The sequence below is a fragment of the Carcharhinus amblyrhynchos genome, chromosome 12 (assembly GCF_965287045.1).
Source record: "Carcharhinus amblyrhynchos chromosome 12, sCarAmb.v2.hapA, whole genome shotgun sequence".
NCBI lineage: Eukaryota > Metazoa > Chordata > Chondrichthyes > Carcharhiniformes > Carcharhinidae > Carcharhinus > Carcharhinus amblyrhynchos.
In genome coordinates this window covers 56,197,355-56,217,943 of record NC_137335.1, presented here as the reverse complement: position 1 = coordinate 56,217,943, position 20,589 = coordinate 56,197,355, and the positions used below count along the sequence as shown (strand labels likewise).

Below are 20,589 nucleotides of genomic sequence, written 5' to 3'. Positions count from 1 at the left end.
GAAAATCATGTCTCATGAATTTGAGTTTTTTGAAGGGGTAACCAAAAAGATAGATGAGGGCAATGCAGTTGATGTTGTCTGCATGGAATATAACAAGGCCTTTGACGAGGTACTATATGTAGGTTATTGCATGAGGTTAAATCTCATGGGATCCGGGGTGAGGTAGCCAAATAGATACAAAATTGGCTTGATAACAGAAGGCAGAGGGTGGTTGTAGAGGGTTGTATTTTAAACTGGAGGCCTGTAACCAGCGGTGTGCCTCAGATTAGTGCTGGGTCCTCTGTTGTTTGTCATTTATATTAATGATTTGAATGAGAATTTAGGACGCATGGTTAGTAAGTTTGCAGATGACACCAAGATTGGTGACATAGTGGGCAGTGAAGAAGTTACCTAGGATTGCAACGGGATCTTGAACAATTGGGCCAGTGGGTCGATAAATGGCAGATGGAGTTTAATTTAGATAAATGCATTTCAGTAGATTGAACCAAGGCAGGACTTACACAGTTAATGGTAGGGTGTTGGGGCAACTTACAGAACAAAGATCTAGGGGTGTAGGTTCATAGCTCCTTGAATGTGGAGTCACAGGTGGATAGAGTGGTGAAGAAGGCATTCAGTGTGCTTGGTTTCATTGGTCAGAACATTGAATACAGGAGTTGGGACATCTTGTTGAAGTTGTACTGTACACCAAGAAGAGCTATTCGGCTTGGTTTGATGATAATCAAGTCAACTCCGGATAGAAGATTTATACCTTTTGTTTTACAACGTTGGGGCTAGTTTTTCTTAAGGTGGGCAGGCATTAGTGGTCCCGCGCACCCAGGCAAGCTAGCTCCTTTGTTCTACTTTTTCCAAACATTTATCTCATTCTGTATGCGTGCTTCCAGAGCATTAGCCTATTACAACTTGTCCCTGACTCTTTTATACCAGTCGAGCAGTAGTATAGCCATGTGCACAGTTCGTGATGTTCCATAAGAACATAAGAAATAGGACCAGGAAAAGGCCATCTAGCCCCTCGAGCCTGCCCCGCCATTCAACAAGATCATGGCTGATCTGATGTGGATCAGCTCCACTTTCCTGCTTTCTCCCCATAACCCTTAATTCACTTGTCTATCAGAAATCTATTTACTTGTGACTTAAATATATTCAGCGAGGTAGCCTCTACGACTTCAATGGGCAGAGAATTCCAGAGACTCACCACCCTTTTGAGTGAAGAAGTTCCTCCTCAACTCTGATCTAAACTGCCCCCCCCCGCCGCCGCCCTGTTATTTTGAGGCTGTGCCCTCTAGTTCTGCTATCCTTTCTCAGCGGGAAGAATCTCTCTACTTCTACCCTATCTAGCCCCTTTATATGTCTCTATAAGATCCCCCCCTCAGCTTTCTAAACTCCGAGTACAGACCCAGTCTATTCAATCTCTCCTCATAAGCTAACCCCCTCATCTCCAGTATCAGCCTGGTGATCCTTCTCTGCACTCCCTCCTAGGCCAATATATCCTTTCACAAATGCAGCAACCAAAACTGCACACAGTACTCCAGTTGCGGCGACACCAGTGCCCTGTACAGTTGCAGCAAGACCTCCTTGCTTTTATATTCTATCCCCCTCGCTATAAAGACTAACATTCCATTCGCCTTCTTGATCACCTGCTGCACCTGCAGACTGGGTTTTTGTGATTCGTACACAAGGACCCCCAGGTCCCTCTGCACTGTAGCATGCTGCAGCTTTTCGCTCTTTAAATAATAATCCCTCCTCCTGTTATTTCTACCAAAGTGGATAACCTTACATTTGCTAACATTATACTCCATCTACCAGGTCCTCACCCACTCACTCAGCCTATCCAGATCTCTCTGCGCCTTCCACGCAATTTGCTTTTCCACTCATCTTCGTGTCATCAGCAAATTTTGTTACCCTACACTCAACCCCCTTCTCCAGATCGTTTATGTAAATGGTAAACAGTTGAGGCCCCAGCACCGATCCCTGCGGCACTCCATTAGTCACCAACTGCCAACCAGAATAGCACCCATTGATTCCAACTCTCTGCTTCCTATTAGACAACCAATCCTCTATCCATGCTAACACCTTACCCCCAACTCCGTGCACCCTAACCTTTTGCAGCAACCTGTTCTGAGGCACCTTATTAAAAGCCTTCTGGAAATCTAAAAACACCACATCCACCGGTTCCCCTCTGTCTGCGGCACTAGTCACATCCTCGTAGAAATCCAATAAATTTGTTGAACACAATTTTCCCTATACGAATCCGTGCTGCGTCTGCTTGATCAAACCATTCTTTTCTAGGTGTCTCGCTATTTCTTCTTTGATGACGGATTCTAGCATTTTTCCAACTACGGACATTAAACTAATCGGTCTATAATTCCCTGCCTTTTGTCTGTTACCTTTTTTAAACAGTGGCGTAACATTAGCCGTTTTCCAATCTTCCAGCACTTCCCCAGAGTCCAGCAAATTTTGATAAATAATTACTAAGGCATCCGCTATCCCCTCTGCCATTTCTTTCAGAACCCTGGGATGCATTCCATCTGGTCCCGGGGACTTGTCTACCTTCAGTCCCATTAGTCTATCAAGCACTACCTCTCTAGTGACAGTAATTGCATTAAGGACCTCATCTCCTACCATCCTTCTATCTTTAATATTCGGCAAGCTACTTGTGTCCTCTCGAAGACCGACACAAAAAACTTATTTAAAGTGTCAACCATTTCCTCGTCACTCACCACTAAATCCCCCCTCTCGTCCTCCAAGGGTCCAACATTCACTCTAGCCAGTCTCCTCCTCTTTATGTATTTGTAAAAACTTTTACTATCATTTTTTATATTTAGAGCTAGTTTAGCTTCATACTCTATCTTTCCTTTCTTTATCGCTTTCTTGGTCATTCTTTGTTGTTTTTTAAATCTTTCCCAATCTTCTAATCGCCCACTATTTTTAGCCGCTCTGAACTCATCAGCTTTTAATTTAATACTCTCCTTTATTTCCTTCGATAACCACGGCTGGTTATCTCTTACAGTCCTTTTTTACCATCAGAATATATTTCTGCTGAGCACCGAAAAAGATCTCCTTAAAAATCTTCCACTGTTTCTCAGCCGTCCTACCAACCAATCTGCACCCCCAATCTACATTTGCCAATTCCGCCCTCATCTTATCATACTCCCCTCTGCTCAAACAGAGGACACAGGTTCGGAACCCTACTTTCTCATCTTCCATCTGCATCAGAAGTTCAACCATACTATGATCACTCGTCCCGAGAGGATCCCTCACAAGAAGATCCCTAATTCTGCCTGCCTCGTTACACACTACCAGATTTAAGATAGCTCGCTCCCTCGTAGGTTCTGTTACATACTGTTCAAGGAAACTATCCCGACAGCATTCCAAGAACTCTTCCTCGAGCCCACCGCGTCCGACATGGGTCATCCAATCAATATGCAGATTAAAATCCCCCATAATTATCGCCGTTTGGTTTCTGCAAGCATCAATTATTTGTTTGTTTATAGCCCGCCCCACCTCAAAGTTATTATTTGGGGGCCTATAGACCACACCCACCAGTGTCTTTCTTCCCTTACTATTCCTTATCTCCACCCACAACAATTCCACGTTTTGCTCTTTGGAGCCTATATCTTTTACTACCGCCCTGATATTATCCTTTATTAACAGAGCTACCCCACCTCCTTTTTCCTCCTGTCTGTCCTTCCTAAACGCCTGATACCCCTGGATATTCAGTTCCCAGTCCCGGTCACCCTGCAACCACGTTTCCGTAATGGCCACTAGATCATACCCATTTGTGCTGATTTGCGCCATCAGCTCATTCACTTTGTTCTGAATGCTTCGTGCATTCAGGTAGAGTTTTTTTATACCAGCCTTTACCTGGACCTTATTTGTAGAAATGCCACTAATCTCTCTTGTGCCCCCTACTGCTTTAATTAGTTGAACATCCTCAACGTTAACCTGCACACGTACCCTCTCCTTTACTTTAGATTTTGTAATTTCCCCCACCCCTGCACCCTCCTCCTCCTCCTCCTCTCTCTCTCTCTCTCTCTTCCCCCCCCCCCCCCCCCACTAATTAGTTTAAAGTCCTATCTACAGTCCTACTTAAATGATTTGCCAGGGCTGTGGTCCCAGCACGATTCAGACGAAGACCATCTGATCTGAACAGGTCCCATCTGCCCCAGTACTGGTGCCAGTGCTCCATAAATTCGAACCCATTCCTCCCAGACCAATCCTTGAGCCATGCATTCATCTCCTTAATCCTATTTACCCTGTGCTAATTTGAGCGTGGCTCAGGTAGTAATCCAGAGATAACCACTTTTGTTGGTTCTGCTTTTTAATTTGGTTCTCAGATTATCATACTCCCTCTGCAGGTCCTTAGTTCCTATTTTGCCTATGTCGTTGGCACCCACATGAACCACGACGACCAGATTCTCTCCCTCCCATTCCAGGTTCCTCTGCAGCCCAGATGAGACATCCTGGACCCGAGTACCAGGCTGGCAACACACCCTTCGGTATTCTTTATCCTTGTCACAAAGGACAATGGCTTTGTTCCTAACTACACTATCCCCAATTACCACTGCATTTCTCTTTACTTCTTCCGCTTTGACCTCTCCCTGCACCACTGTACCGTGGGCAGATTGCTCGTCCGCCTTGCAGTTTTGTCCTTGTCCACACTGGGAGCAAAAATCTCAAACCTGTTGTGCAGATTCAGGGGCTGAGGGTTTTGGGCCCCCACCCCCACCAAGTACAAGACATTAGTAAGACCACACATGGAATACTGTGTACAGTCTGGTCACCCTACTATAGAAAGGATATTACTAAACAAGAAAGAGTGCAGAAAAATTTTACTAGGATGCTACCAGGACTTGATGGTTTGAGTTATAAAGAGAGGCTGGATAGACTGGGATTCTTTTCCCTGGAGCATAAGAGACTCAGGGGTGATCTGACAGAGGTCTATCAAATAATGAGGGGCACAGTTGAGCTAGATAGTAAATATCTTTTCCCAAAGATAGGGGAGTCCTAAAACTAGAGGGCATAGGTTTAAGGTGAGAGGGGAGAGAGGCAAATTTTTTCACACAGGGTGGAGAGTATCTGGAACAAGCTGCCAGAGGTGGTAGTAGAGACGGGTGCAGTTTTGTCTTTTAAAGAGCATTTAGACACTTACATGGGTAGGATAGATATAGAGGGATATGGGCCAAACGCTGGCAATTGGGATTAACTTAGTGCCTTTAGAAAAAAGGAGCAGCATGGATACGTTGTGTGGAAGGACCTATTTCCATGCTGTAAACCTCTGACATTATGACTGTGACCGAGACCACAAGAGACTACAAAAGGTTGTGAAGGTAACCCAGTCCACCATGCAAACCAGCCTCCCTTCTATTAACTGTCTACACTTCCTGCTGCCTGAGAAAAGCAGCCAGCATAATCAAGGACTCCATGCACCGCAAACATACTCTCTTCCGCCTTCTTCCATCAGGAAGAAGTTGCAAAAGTCCAAAAACACATATCAGCTGACTCAAGAATAGCTTCTTCCCAGCTGCCATCAGGCTTTTGAGGGGTACTAGCATTCCTTCTCCCCAGTGTACTCTGTGAACAGTATGTTGTGAGTGTATAGCATGCAAGAAACAATACTTCACATGTATCCTGATACATACGGCAATAATAAATCAAATCAAAATAAGGTACCACATGAAAAGATATTGCAAAAAAAAACTCGTGGTGTAGGAGGTAATATTGACATGGATAAAAGATTGGCTAGCTATCAGGAAACACTTGGCATAAATGGGTCTTTTGGTTGGCAATATGTTGATGGTGTGCTACAGCAATCCATACTGGGGTTCAACTCTGCAATTTATATCAATGATGAACATATGGTTGCTAAATTTAATGACGCAGTGATAGGGTAGTAAGATATGAAGAGGATACAAGAAGGCTACAAATATACAACAGTTGACTGGGCGAAGACTGGCAAATGAAATACAATGTAGGAAAGTGGGAAATTTTCCACTTTGGCCAGAAAAATAAAATGAAGCATTGTATCTAAATGGTCAGAGCTCTGGTTCATGGCAGGCAGTAATTTCTGCCTAAACAGGATTTTGTCTGTGCAGCCTTCTACACAATTGAACACTTCTTGGACTTTCGCAACCCTCATTTTCTCTTGGTTGTAGTCATGTGGATCTACCAGAATTGCCTTGATATTAACATGCAATGGCTGATTCTGGACATTCAATCAACAGGAAGTGAAAGAAACATGGACAGCAGTCCTAAATGCGCTTTTGAACTGCTTAAAAATCCAGATGCCCACTTAGCTTGCTGCCCATTTGTGGAGTAAAGAGTTAATTTTAATGGCTAATGAGTGTGTGTGTGAGGAGCTATACCACAGTGATGTCACAGAAGGAAAATGATGGAAAGTAGTTTGCTTTGTCTTGTTTAACTTTTGTGAATAGTTATTGTGTAAATAAAATTGTTTTCAACAAAAGATTCAGCAAGATCACATAGAAGTAAGAAGTTAACTAGTCCCAAGTTTAAAAACATAATAAAAGGCGACTGCACTCACTGAATCAGTAGAAAATGGTGGGAAAAGCTTCAAGTGAAGCCCAACAGCAGGTCAACTTCAAGGCCAATCCAGCTATCACACTGGAGATGACAAAATAACGAGGGCAGCCAAGTGACTGGCAAGATGAGCAGTCTGGAAAAAGACAGCTTCAAATTAGGGCGAGAAATGGCTACTACTTTGCCCTTAACATAATCATTTCAAAATATAGAGAGTCCTAGACAGGCTGAGCAGTGAACAAAAAGACAGTGGAACCTTTGACCCATACTTGAGTCTTTGTAAAATAAAAAGTTGTCATTGAAAGGGTGTAAGGAAGAAGAAGATCCGCAGGTGGAAAGAATGCCCCAACTAATTTGTGCATCAATCTGATGTGGCAAGTTGGGCCGTTTTAAAGTGGTCGGCCGCTCCAGGAAGTCTTGGCTTACATCTGTTTATGGGGCCTCCACTCTTGAAATTCAAGACTTTGACGAACAGGAAATCTCTCAGGAGACTGGAAGGAAATTACAAAATCATATTGGAGTGCTGACATTGATGTAAAGGGGCATCTGCTTCAATTCAAGCTAGACACGTGAGCTGGTGTCTTCGTGGTTTCTGACAGTTTCATCTAAAATGACATTGCAACCTTTACTCAACTCCAAAGACCAAGGATATTACAGATCTTTCACTTTGGAGACAGGCTAGGGGAAGCAGTATGCACCAAGAATGGTGACCACTTGCAAGATAATGTTCTGTCTGTGGTTTCTGTGCTATACAGGAACTTCTTATTGATCCAAGTCCTGAAGTTTATCTCATTGGTCATGATGCATCTGATCCAAAGATCTCATTATCTACAGTGGAGCAGCCTCGTACTGATGCAAGTGTGAAAGTGATACCACTACCTATAAAAAGAGAAATTCTTACCCCAAGATAGTAGAGAATTCCTCCCTCCTTCATCTCCTGTCTTCAGGATGTTCCTTTTGTCCACCAGCTTCATTCTTCATTCAGATTGAATGCTTTTCTTGTCATCACAACTGCAAAGCTCTTCACATGAGCTGAAAGTACATTTGTGAGAGGCTGCTATCCCACTCTACTGATGTGTTTGCCTTCCAAGGAGACAGTAGGGGAAAACATATGTCCTTCACGTCCTTCAAGAGAGCTGAAATTGGGAATTGTTCCTCTAGCAAAAGTGACTTCAGGTTGACAGTGTTGATGGAAGTAGGAGTTGGATATGGGCAGAGTGAACTTGGGGGAAATGCAGAATAAAGGGTTAACTCAAATGATAGCTTCCCACTTAAATCCTCAGTAGCTATGTCACAGGGATATCACTCACTGAAGGAAAATGACTGAGAAGCATCTTAGAGTTTAGTACCTCCAGCTGTGTTTTGACATTGTTTAACATTTGTAAATAGAATGTAATGGTGTTTTCAGCAAAAGACCATTGTCTAGAGTAGGATGCTAATGAATCCTGAGATGAAAAAACCAAAACAATATAACTACCTCCTCCATCCGTTCTCTTTCCTTTTTATCTGCTGCGCAGTCTCTGTATTTTAATTTGCTTCCTTTTTTTAAAAACACATTTTTTAATGAATGTGGGTGTTGATGGCTTGGCCAGCATTTATTGTCTATCCCTACTTGCCCTTGAGACAGTGGTGTTGAGCTATTTTTGTGAACCACTGTAGTCTGAGGTTTGGGTACAATGTTGTCAGGAAGAAAATTCTGGATTTTAACCCAGTAATAGTGAAGGAACAGATATAGCTCTGAGTCATGATGATGTGTGGCTTTGTGGGGGTGGGGGAAACTTGCAGACAAGGTGTTCTCATGCATCTGTTGTCCTTGTTGGTAGTAGAGGTTGTGGATTTGGAGGTACTGTTGAAGGAGCCTTGTTGAGTTGCTGTAGTGCATCTTATAGGTGGTACATACTTTGTACCACTGTGCATCAGTAATGGAGCCATGAATATTGAAGATGATGGGGTGCCAATCAAGTAGACTGCTTTGTCCTGGATGGTGCAGTTCATCCAGTCAAGTGGAGAGTATTTCATCACGCTGTTGACCTTTGCCTTGTAGATGCTGAACAGGCTTTGCGGAGTCAGCAGGTGAGTTACTTGCTGCAGGATTGCTACCCTCTGACCTACTGCTGTCTCCATAGTATTTATATGACTGATGTTATTGATTCTTTTTCATAAAATCATAATTGATCCCTTTTACAGATGATGCAAACACTTCAAATTTATTTTTAAATGCTTCTAAAAACAATTACATATTCCCAAACATTTGAAGTAATAATTTTTTTCTTACTATTACTGCTTTTGGGTCAAAGGTCCCTACATTGATAAGCAGCAACTACCTTTTATACCACCCAAGTGTTAGATAATGACCATTGCCAACAAGAGCAAATCTAACCATCTCTGTGACATTAAATGGTATTACCATCACTGAATTCCCCACTGTTAACATCTATCAATGGGTTAACATTGACAAGAAATTTGATTCAACCAGTGATATGAATAATGTGGCTACAAGAGTAGGTCAGAAGCTGTGAAATTTATGGCGGGTAACTCACCTTCTGACTCCCCAAAGGCTGTCCACAATTTGCAAAACACAGGTCAAGGGTGTGATTCGGAATAAAGTGGATGAGCTGGTGGCACAGATCGGCACAAATGGATATGATCTGGTGGCCATTACAGAGGCTGCAAGGTGACAGGGACTGGGAGCTGAATGTCCAGGGGTATCAAGTGTTTAGGAAGGATAGGCGGGAGGGAAAAGGGGGGGGGCCGTAGCTCTGCTGATTAAGGACAGCATCAGGGTGGTAGCAAGGGATGATATTGGAGCCAAGGAGCAGAAAGTGGAATCGTTGTGGGTAGAGATTAGGAACAGCAAAGGGAGGAAGACGCTGGTGGGTGTCGTCTATAGGCCCCCGAATAATGATCTGGAGGTGGGGCGGGCTGTTAACGCGCAAATAAGTGCGGCGTGCAGGAGTGGGACGGCCGTAGTTATGGGGGATTTCAATCTACATATAGATTGGTCAACCGATGTTGGACGCAGTGGGCTCGAGGAGGAGTTCTTGGAACGCTGCCGGGATAGTTTCCTGGAACAGTGTGTGTTAGAGCCGACGAGGGAGCGAGCTATCTTGGATCTGGTGTTATGTAATGAGGCGGGTAGAATTAGGGACCTTGCGGTGAAGGATCCTCTTGGGGAGAGCGATCATTGTATGGTGGAGTTTCTGGTGCAGATGGAGGAGGAGAAAGTGGGTTCCTGGACGCGCGTCCTTTGTTTGAACAGAGGGGAGTATGGTAGGATGAGAGAAGAATTGGCGAATGTGGACTGGGGGAGCGCGTTGGAAGGTAGGTCTGCTGAGGAGCAGTGGAGGATCTTTAAGGAGATCTTTCTTGGTGCTCAGCAGAAATTTATTCCGATGGTCAAAAAGGACCGTAGGAGGAGAGGTAATAAGCCGTGGATAACGAAGGAGGTGAAGGAAAGTGTTAAATTAGAAGCGGAGGCGTTTAGAGTAGCTAAGAGTAGTGGGCGAGAAGAGGATTGGGAGAGGTTTAAATGTCAACAAAGATTGACAAAGAAGTTGATAAAGAAGGGTAGGAGAAACTATGAAGCTGGGCTAGCGCTTAATATAAAAAAGGATAGCAAGAGTTTTTATAAATATATAAAAAGGAAGAGGCTGGCTAGGGTGAACGTTGGTCCCTTAGAGGATGAGAAGGGGGACTTAGTGGTAGGGGATGGGGATATGGCTGAGGTCTTGAATAACTTTTTTGTTTCTGTTTTCAAGGAGGAGGACGTGAATAATTTGCCGGGTGTTAGAGATGGAAAGGTGGTAGGACTGGAGGGTCTCGATGACATTACTGTTACTAGAGAGGCGGTGCTCGACAGACTGGAGGGGCTGATTGTGGACAAGTCGCCAGGACCGGATGGAATGCATCCGAGGGTTCTGAAAGAAATGGCGGAGGTGATAGTGGATGCCTTGGTGGTTATTTTCCAGACGTCGCTGGATTCCGGGGAAGTGCTGGAAGATTGGAAAACGGCTAATGTTACGCCGTTGTTTAAGAAGGGTGCCAGGCAAAAGGCAGGGAATTATAGGCCGATTAGTTTAACGTCGGTTGTAGGTAAAATGTTAGAATCCGTCATCAAGGAGGAAATAGCGAGGCATCTTGAGAGAAAGTGCTTGATAGAGCAGACGCAGCACGGTTTCGTTAAAGGGAAGTCGTGTCTGACAAATTTACTGGAGCTCTATGAGGATGTGTCTAGGGCGGTGGATAGAGGAGAGCCGGTGGATGTGGTCTGTCTTGATTTTCAGAAGGCGTTTGACAAGGTACCTCACAAGAGGGTATTGCAGAAGGTCGAGGGACATGGAGTTGGGGGTAGGGTGTTAGCATGGATAGAGGATTGGTTGTCAAGTAGGAGGCAGAGAGTGGGGGTCAATGGCTGCTATTCGGATTGGCAGATGGTGACTAGTGGAGTGCCCCAGGGGTCGGTGCTGGGGCCTCAGCTATTTACCATTTATATAGATGATCTGGAGGAGGGAACCGAGTGTAGGGTGTCGAAATTTGCTGACGACACCAAGATTGGTGGAACGGCAAATTGTGCGGAGGGTGTGGAGAGTCTGCAGAAGGAACTAGATAGGCTGGGCGAATGGGCCAGGAAATGGCAAATGGAATTTAATGTTGGCAAGTGCGAGGTGGTCCACTTTGGTAGGAATAATGGTAGGAAGGACTATTACTTAAGTGGCGAAAAACTGCAGCAGGCGACGGTGCAGAGGGACCTCGGGGTCTTTGTGCATGAGTCACAAAAACCCAGCTTGCAGGTGCAGCAGGTGGTCAGGAAGGCGAATGGGATGCTGGCCTTCATTGCGAGGGGGATTGAATATAAAAGTAGGGAGGTTTTGCTGCGGCTGTATAGGGCATTGGTGAGGCCGCAGCTGGAGTACTGTGTGCAGTTTTGGTCGCCGTACTTACGCAAGGATATTTTGGCCTTGGAGGGAGTGCAGAGGAGGTTTACTAGGCTGATGCCGGAGTTGAGGGGGTTGAGCTATGAGGAGAGGCTGAATAAATTAGGCTTGTACTCGTTAGAGTTTAGAAGAATGAGGGGAGATCTCATTGAGACGTATAAGATGATGAATGGGATGGATAGGATAGAGGTGGAAGACTCTTCCCGCTCAGAAACGATAGTAGGACTAGGGGGCACAGCCTCAAGATAAAGGGGGGGGGGGGCAGTTTAGAACGGAGTTGAGGAGGAACTTCTTCACTCAAAGGGTGGTGAATCTCTGGAATTCTCTGCCCGTTGAAGTGGTGGAGGCTATCTCGCTAAATATTTTTAAGACACAGGTTGATGGGTTTTTGATAAGAGAGGGGATTAAGGGTTATGGGGAGAGGGCGGGAATGTGGAACTGAGCCACGACAGATCAGCCATGATCTTATTGAATGGCGGGGCAGGCTCGAAGGGCTAGATGGCCTACTCCTGCTCCTATTTCTTATGTTCTTATGTTTTTATGCTTGGGTGTGTGTGAATGCAGCTCCAGCAGCACTCAAGAAGCTCAGCACCATCCAGGAAAAACCAAACCCACTTGATTCGTACCCTGTCCATCAGAAACATCTACCGACATATAGTGCAGGCAGGCAGTATGTATTATCTCCATCTGCTATATTCAGTCCACATGCTTAATCTAACCCTTTGCAACCCCTGAATCCTCTTCATAAACCAATTCCATGCCTAACTTTGTATCAGCAATAATTTGGATACATTATACTCCGAGGTGAGCTATTGATATGGATTGTAAATAGCTGATCTTACAGTACTCCAATAGTTACAACCTGTCAATCTGAAAGTGACTCATTTGTTCCCATTTTTTGTTTTCTGTTCCTTAACCAATTTTCCCCCATACCATGAACTCTATTTTTTTGTCTTAATCATGTGGCAGTTTATTGATTGCTTTTTGAAAATCGAAATGCACTACATCTACTGGCAACCCCTTAGCTATCTTGATAGTTAGCTCCCCACAAAATGTGTTTGTCAAACACTATTTGCCTTTCATAAATCCATGTTGACTCTGAAAATTATAATATGACTACACAAAGTGCCCTGTCATTATGTACTTAGCAGTAGATTCTAATATTTTCCTTGCTACTGATGTCAGGCCTACTGGTTATAGTTCCCTATTTTCTCTCTCCCTTGTTTGAATATCATGGTTACGTGGGCTAAATCTCTGAATTGTTATAAACATAGGTTGAAGAAATCTTGTAAGACGTTTTAAGTCCACTGGATAAGAATACTGAACATGAAAATCATAACAATCTCATTTAAATTCTCAGTCTATATAGCTCTATGTAGATCTTTAATTTGCTTGCAAGTCAGAGAATCATTCTATTAACTTTTTCTATAGGTGAAACTGTCCTAAGTGTCCTTGTCACAGGATAGCAGTAGCTTGTTAGTGGTTCATTGTTAAAGCTCTTAACTCTGAGCAATATTTCTATTTTTTAAATTTTCCTTTATTTTATCCTGTTCCTCCCTTACTGTTTCCTAACTCCCCTAAATTCTTAGTTTGCAAAGTTGATTCTCAATTGAAAATATGCTGAGAGTATTGAAAATATAATTTGACACTGAAAATCTTATTAATTAATCATTGATATGCTGTGCTTGATGTCCAGATCCTGATTTTTCTCTTTTGAGATATTTTAACATTTCAAAACCATAACCAAAGATAAAAAGGATAATGATTGTTTTCACTAGTGCTTAATGTATACTAAATTACCTTGTATTGGATGCATTGTCCTTTGTCTACCTTGAAGTGCTGTTGCCATCAAGGGTATAAATTGTTTGTTTTTAATAAACTTATTGTGAAAGACTAAAAAAAGCTGTATTATTAAACAAAATAATGTCTTTAATGGGTGTTTTTGAGGAATAATCAGTTGAGGATATGGACCATATTTATCTCCCCAATCTTATTCGCTTCCATTTCTCAGCTCACTATAGTGATAGTGTCTATGCAGTAATTAATATCATGTAGCATTTTGATTGGTTTCCTCTTGTATCATACCTTAGCTGCCAGATAAGTCAATTGCAAGTCTAGTGAAGTACTACTACTCCTGGAAAAAAACTCGATCACGAACAAGTTTAATGGATCGACAAGCACGAAAACTAGCAAGTAGAAACAATCAAGATGAAAGGTGAGTCAAGTCAGATGGTTATTCCCTTGGCATGCATGTTTACTACTTACAGAAGCAACTGATACCTGTATACAGCTTGTGCTCTGAACACTAAATTATACTGTTTCCGATCAAAATCGGGAAAGAACATTGTAGTCCATCTGATCTAGAATGTAAAATGCATTACATTTCATACTCCTAGCAAACTTTTCATTTAGTTACTTACCTAGCCCTTTCTTCAGTTGACTCATCCAACCAGTCGTGATTGCACCTTTGAATACATTGACTGACTGACCTGTGTAAAATAAATATATACAAATGCAATTTTCATCCTCCTTTTAAATTTGAGGCTACACTCTCTTGTAGGATCTGTGTTAAATGTATTAATTATTTTGTTGATATTCTTTAGGATCCTGAAGGTTCCTTAGTGAGATCATTACTGAATTGTCTTCCACATTGTAAACAGCTTCTGCAGTTTCTATTAATTTCAGATGTTAACAAATACTAATACCAACTTATATTGATAATAGTGCATTTAATAAAGTAAAACATCCCAAGGTACTGCACAGAACATGTATCAAACAAAACTTGATCCTGAGCAGTATTAGGGCAGGTGACCCACTGTCTTGGTTAAATAAATAGTTTTTAAGGAGCATCTTAAAGGAGAGAGATAAGTGAAGGGGCAGAGATTTGGGGAGAGAATTCCAGAGATTGGAATTCTGATAAAAGGTCTGTTTCTTTATTCATAGATGTTGCCAGACTTGCTGAGTATTTATAACATTTTCTATTTTTATTCTAGAGCATAGTGCCTAGGCTGTTGAAAGCATAGCAATTTTTGATCAAAGATGAGCAACAGGCCTGAATTAGAAATGCAGAGATAGTGGAAGTTTGTAGAGGTTGCTACACAGATAGGGAGGGGTGAGACCAGGATGTAAATTGATGGTGGAGATCTTGCCAGACTGAGAACCAATGTAGTTCAGTGAACACGGGGACGATGGGTAAATGGAATTCGGTGCAAGTTAGTACATGGAAGTATCCAAGTTTATGGAGGTCCATTGTTCCTTTGTAAATGTCAGGGTGTTTATTTTGTAATATAGTGACCAGAATTATGTGCAGTTTTCACATGCAACTGTATCAGCAGCAATATGTCTAAACATTTCATGCTCAATCCTGATCATACCAAATCTCTCAAATATATTGATGATAATGCTAAAGGCCTGATAAAGTGTATTTGTTTTAAAAGAAATTGCGCAGCATATGCAAATATGTAAAATCGAATCAGAATGCACTTTAGCTCTATTTTGTAATACTGGGAGGTGATACCGCAAAAGTCAGCATAGATCCAGTCAGATTGCTTAAAATGACTTTGTCAAAAGCATTCCAATAATTTCATTTTTCCATAAATGCAAGTATCTTCAATTCGGTGCAGAATTACAGTTTGTATGATTAATTGTACTTGATCTTTAAATATCTTCCTTATCGTATGTAGTTTGAGTTCTTATCCTAATGTCGCACCCCTTCACCAGCAGTTGATACTTAGCCTGCAGTTATCTCAGCTAAAGAGGTGACCAGCTATACCTGTGACTACAATTCACAAAATGCCACAATCTGAGTTAATGTGCTATAAAGAATTATCAAACATTGATCATAATAATTATTTGCCCAAGTTGAAACAATTTAGAAACGTAGAAAATAGGAGCAGAAATAGGCCATTCAGGTGTTTAGCTCCAATATTCAATATGATCACAGCTGTTCCTCTATCTCAACATCATACTCCAGCATTCTCCTCATGCCCCTTGCCATCTTTAGTGTTGAGAAATCCAAGTAATTCCTTCTTAAATATATTGTGATTTGGCCTCCCCAAACTTCTGTGGTAGAGAATGCTGCAAATTTACCACCTTGAGTGAAGATGTTTCTCTTTATAAGAACACAAGAAATAGGAGCAGCAGTAGGCCATCTAGCCCTTCGAACCTGCCCCACCATTCAATAAGATCATGGCTGATCTGAAGTGGATCAGTTCCACTTTCCCGCTCTTTCCCCATAACCCTTAATTCCCTTGTCTGTCAAAAACCTATCTACCCATGACTTAAACATATTTAGTGAGGTAGCCTCCAGCACTTCAACGGGCAGAGAATTCCAGAGATTCACCACCCTTTGAGTGAAGAAGTCCCCCCCCCCCCCCCCTTGAGGCTGTGCCCTTTAGTCCTGCTATACTTTCTAAGCGGGAAGAATCTCTCTACCTCTACCCTATCCATCCCTTTCATTATCTTATACGTCTCTATAAGATGCCCCCCCTCATCCTTCTAAACTCCAAGTCCAGACCCAGTCTATTTAGTCTCTCTTCATAGTCCAACCCCCTCATCTCCGGTATCAGCCTAGTGAACCTCCTCTGCACTCCCTCCAAGGCCAAAATATCCTTGCACAAGTGTGGCAACCAAAACTGCACACAGTACTCCAGCTGTGGCCTCACCAGTGCCCTGTACAGTTGCAGCAAGACCTCCCTGCTTTTATATTCTATCCCCCTCACTATAAAGGCCAACATTCCATTCGCCTTCTTGATCACCTGCTGCACCTGCAGACTGGGTTTTTGCGACTCGTGCACAAGGACCCCCAGGTCCCTCTGCACCGTAGCATGCTGCAGCTTTTCGCCCTTTAAATAGTAATCCCTCCTACTATTATTTCTGCCAAAGTGGATAACCCCACACTTGCTAACATTGTACTCCATCTGCCAGGTCCTAGCCCACTCGCTCAGCCTATCCAGATCCCTCTGCAGACTTTCCACACCCTCCGCGCAATTTGCTTTTCCACTCATCTTTGTGTCATCAGCAAATTTCATTACCCTACACTCAGCCCCCTCCTCCAGATCATCTATGTAAATGGTAACCAGCTGAGGCCCCAGCACCGATCCCTGCTGCGCTCCACTAGTCACCAACCGCCAACCAGAATAGCACTCATTGATACCAACTCTCTGCCTCCTATTAGATAACCAATCCTCTATCCACGCTAATACCTTACCCCCAACTCCATGCACCCTAACCTTCTGAAGCAACCTTTTGTGAGGCACCTTATCAAACGCCTTTTGAAAATCGAGAAACACCACATCCACCGGTTCCCCACTGTCTACCACACTAGTCACATCCTCATAGAATTCGTCAAACACGACTTCCCCTTAATGAATCAGTGCTGCGTCTGCTCTATCAAACCATTCCTTTCCAGATGCCTCGCTATTTCTTCTTTGATGACAGACTCAATTTTTCCAATTACAGACGTTAAACTCACCGGCCTATAATTCCCTGCCTTTTATCTGCTACCTTTTTTAAACAGTGGCGTATCGTTGGCTGTTTTCCAATCTTCCGGCACTTCCCCAGAATCCAGCAAATTTTGGTCAATAATCACTAAGGCATCCACTATCACCTCTGCCATGTCCTTCAGAACCCTGGGATGCATTCCATCTGGTCCTGGGGACTTGACCACCACCAGTCCCGTTAGTCAATCGAGCACTACCTCTCTAGTGACAGTAAACGGATTCAGGCCCTCAACTCCTACCATCCTTCTATCTTTAATATCCGACAAACTATTCGCGTCTTCCTCCGTGAAGACCGAGGCAAAAAATTTACTTAAGGCCTGTGCCATTTCCTCATCTCCCACCACTAAATCCCCCCTCTCATCCTCTAAGAGTCCAACACTCACTCTAGCCAGCCTCCTCTTTATATATTTGTAAAAACTCTTGCTGTCCTTTTTTATATTTAGTGCTAGTTTAGCTTCATAGTCTATCCTTTTCTTTATCAACTTCTTAGTCATTCTTTGTTGATTTTTAAACTTTTCCCAATCTTGTAATTGCCCACTACTTTTAGCCACTTTGAATGCATCAGCTTTTAATTTAATACTCTCCTTTATTTCCATCAATAACCACAGCTGGTTATCCCTTCTCCTACATTCCTACTTTACCATCAGAATATATTTCTGCTGAGCACTGAAGACGATCTCCTTAAAGATCCTCCATTGTTCCTCAACAGTCCTACCTACGAATCTGCACCCCCAATCTACATTTGCCAATTCCTCTCTCATCCTATTGTACTCCCCTCTGTTCAAACAGAGGACACAGGTTCGGGACCCTACTTTCTCATCCTCCATCTGCATCAAAAACTCAACCACACAATGATCGCTCGTCCCAAGAGGATCCCCCACAATAAGATCCCTAATTCTTCCTGCCTCGTTGCATAACACCAGATCTAAGAGAGCTCACTACCTCGTTGGTTCCGTCACACACTGTTCAAGGAAACTATCCCGACAGCATTCCAAGAACTCTTCTTCAAGCCCACCGCGTCCTACTTGGTCAACCAATCAATATGCAGATTGAAATCCCCCATAATTATTGCTGCTCCATTTCTGCACGCATCATTTATTTGGTTGTTTATAGCCCGCCCCTTCCTCTCGCCCCCTCCTCCCCGCTCGCCACACCATCTTGTTCCTGACCCTCAGAGTTAGCCAGTCTAGGGGGTGTGAATCTCTCTTGTACCCCATTATCCAGTTTGCACTCCCTCTCCCTGATGAGTCTCAGTGTCTGAAGCTCGGAGTTCAGCTCGTCTACTTTGAGCTGGAGCTCTTCAAGCAACCAGCACTTATGTCAGCCTTAATTGGTTCAACCTTGTATCACAAGACTGTGATCCCCTGTTCTAGACCCCACAATTAAGGGAAACAGTAGCACTACATCTAGTCTGTCCAGCCCTGTCAGAATTGTATATGTTTGTTTCAATTAGATCCCCTCCCATCCTTCAAAATTCCAGTGAATACAGGCTCAGCTCTCTCATCATATAACAATCTGCACTAACTATATCAAGTATATCCTTTCTTAGATAAGGAGATCAAAACTGCATCCAGTACTCCATGTGTGATCTCACCAAGGCCCTGTACAGCTGCAGTAAGACATCCTTGCTCCTATGTTCAAGTCCTGTTGCAATGAAGGCAACGTATCATCTGCCTTCCTAGTTGCTTGCTGTCCTGCATGTTTACTTTGTGACTGGTGTACAAGGACATCCAGGTCCCTTTGTACATCAACATTTCCAAAATGATCACCATTTAAATAATACTCTGCCATTCTGTTTCTCCATCCAATGTGGACAACTTCACATTTATCCACAATACTACTACATCTGCTGTGTTTGCCCACTAACTCGACTTAACTAAATCACCTCAAAGCCACTTAACATTTTCCTCACTACTCACCTTCCCACCAAGCTTCACGTCATCAGCAAACCTGGAAATATTGCTTTTAGTTCCCTTATCCAAATCATTGTATGCTGTGAATAGCTGGGGCCCAAACATCGACTTCTGCGGGATCCCACTAGTCACAGCCTGCCACTTCAGAAAATAAACGCTATTTGTTCCTAATCCCTGTTTCCTGTCTGCTAGCCAATTCTCAGTCCATGCCAATACATTACCCCCAATTCCATGCACTTTAATTTTGCACACTAACCTCTTACCTGAGAATAAAGCTTTCTGAAAATGTAAATACATCACATTCACTGGTTCACCCTAATCTATTCTACTAGTTATGTCACCAAAAGACTCCAGTAGGGCTGTCAAACATGATTTGCCTTTCATAAATCCATGTTGAGTTTGTCTAACCCTGTTTGTTTTCCTGTTACTTCATCTTTTATAACAGATGCTGACATTTTCCTTTCTACGGATAAGTTAATTGGTCTGTAATTCTCTGTTTCTCCATCCTTTTTTAAATAACGGCATTACATTTGCCTCTCACCAGCCTGTTGGGATTGTTCCAGAATCTACAAAATATTGGAAAATAACATCTAACACATCCATTATTTTTGTGGCCACCTCTTTTGGAATTCTGGAGATTCCTATTTAATTTCCCCAGCGCTATTTTTCCAGTGGTAGTAATTTCCTTTAATTCCTCCTCACTAGGCCCTTGGATTCCTTATCATTTCTGGGAAGTTATTTGAGTCTTCCTCTGTGAACACAGGACGAAAGTAGTTGTTTAATTGTTCTGCTATTTCCTTGTTATAAATTTTCTTGCTTTGGACTTTGAGACCTAAATTTGTCTTCTAATTTTTTTTAATGTACTTATAGAAGCTTTTACAGCCTGCTTTTACATGCAAGTTTACGCTTTTGCTGAACTCTGAACTCCCAGTCCTCAGGCTACTTTTTCTAGCAACTTTGCAGAAAAACTCTTTGGATTTAATACTATCCTTAATTTACTTTGTGTTTTTTGCACCAAAAAGATATGTATAATTGTTACAATGCATGCATTTGTTCCATAATCTACCATCATGCCTTTTTAATGAAGCTCTCCAATCTAGTTGACTCATATTTCATGCCTTCATAGTTTCATTTACTTCTCATGTTAATGAAACAAGTCTATCATGTTAACAAAGAACAAAGTACAGCATAGGAACAGGCCTTTGAGCCCTCCAAGTTTGTGTCGATCATAATGCCCTAACTAAAACATCCTCCCTTTATTTGATCCATAACCCTCTATTTCCTCCCTATTCATGTACCCATCCAGATGCCTTTTAACTGTTGCTAATGTGCTTGTTTCCACCACATCCTCTAGCAGCGCATTCCAGGCACCTACCAATCTGTGTGAAAACTTCCCCCGAACATCTCCCTTAAACTTTTTCCCTCTCACCTTGAACCTATGTCCCCTTGTGACTGACACCTCCAGCCTTGGAAAAAGCCTTTGATTATCCACCCTGTCTATGCCTCTCATAATTTTGTAGACCTCTATCAGGTCATTCCTCAGCCTCCGTCTTTGCAGTGAAAACAATCCCAGCTGATTCAATTTCTCCTCATAGCCAACATCTTTGAGACCATATCTTTTTCCTGGATGAATCCCCCATAATTATAAAAGGTGAGATCTTACCTTGCTGGCCAGCATTCAGGGATTAACCTTCTTAGAGACTG

At 42.8% G+C, this 20,589-nt stretch overlaps 1 protein-coding gene across 7 annotated transcripts in view; it reads left to right on the top strand.

Annotated features, from left to right (window-relative positions):
• rcor3 (REST corepressor 3) overlaps nt 1-20,589 on the top strand; it is a 79,038-nt gene that overhangs the window by 18,270 nt on the left and 40,179 nt on the right. For all 7 annotated transcript variants that reach the window (XM_080200565.1, XM_080200566.1, XM_080200561.1 and 4 more), the window contains one exon: nt 13,562-13,686. In XM_080200565.1, the coding sequence (XP_080056691.1) occupies nt 13,562-13,686 (125 nt within the window). The remainder of the gene's footprint in view (nt 1-13,561; nt 13,687-20,589) is intronic.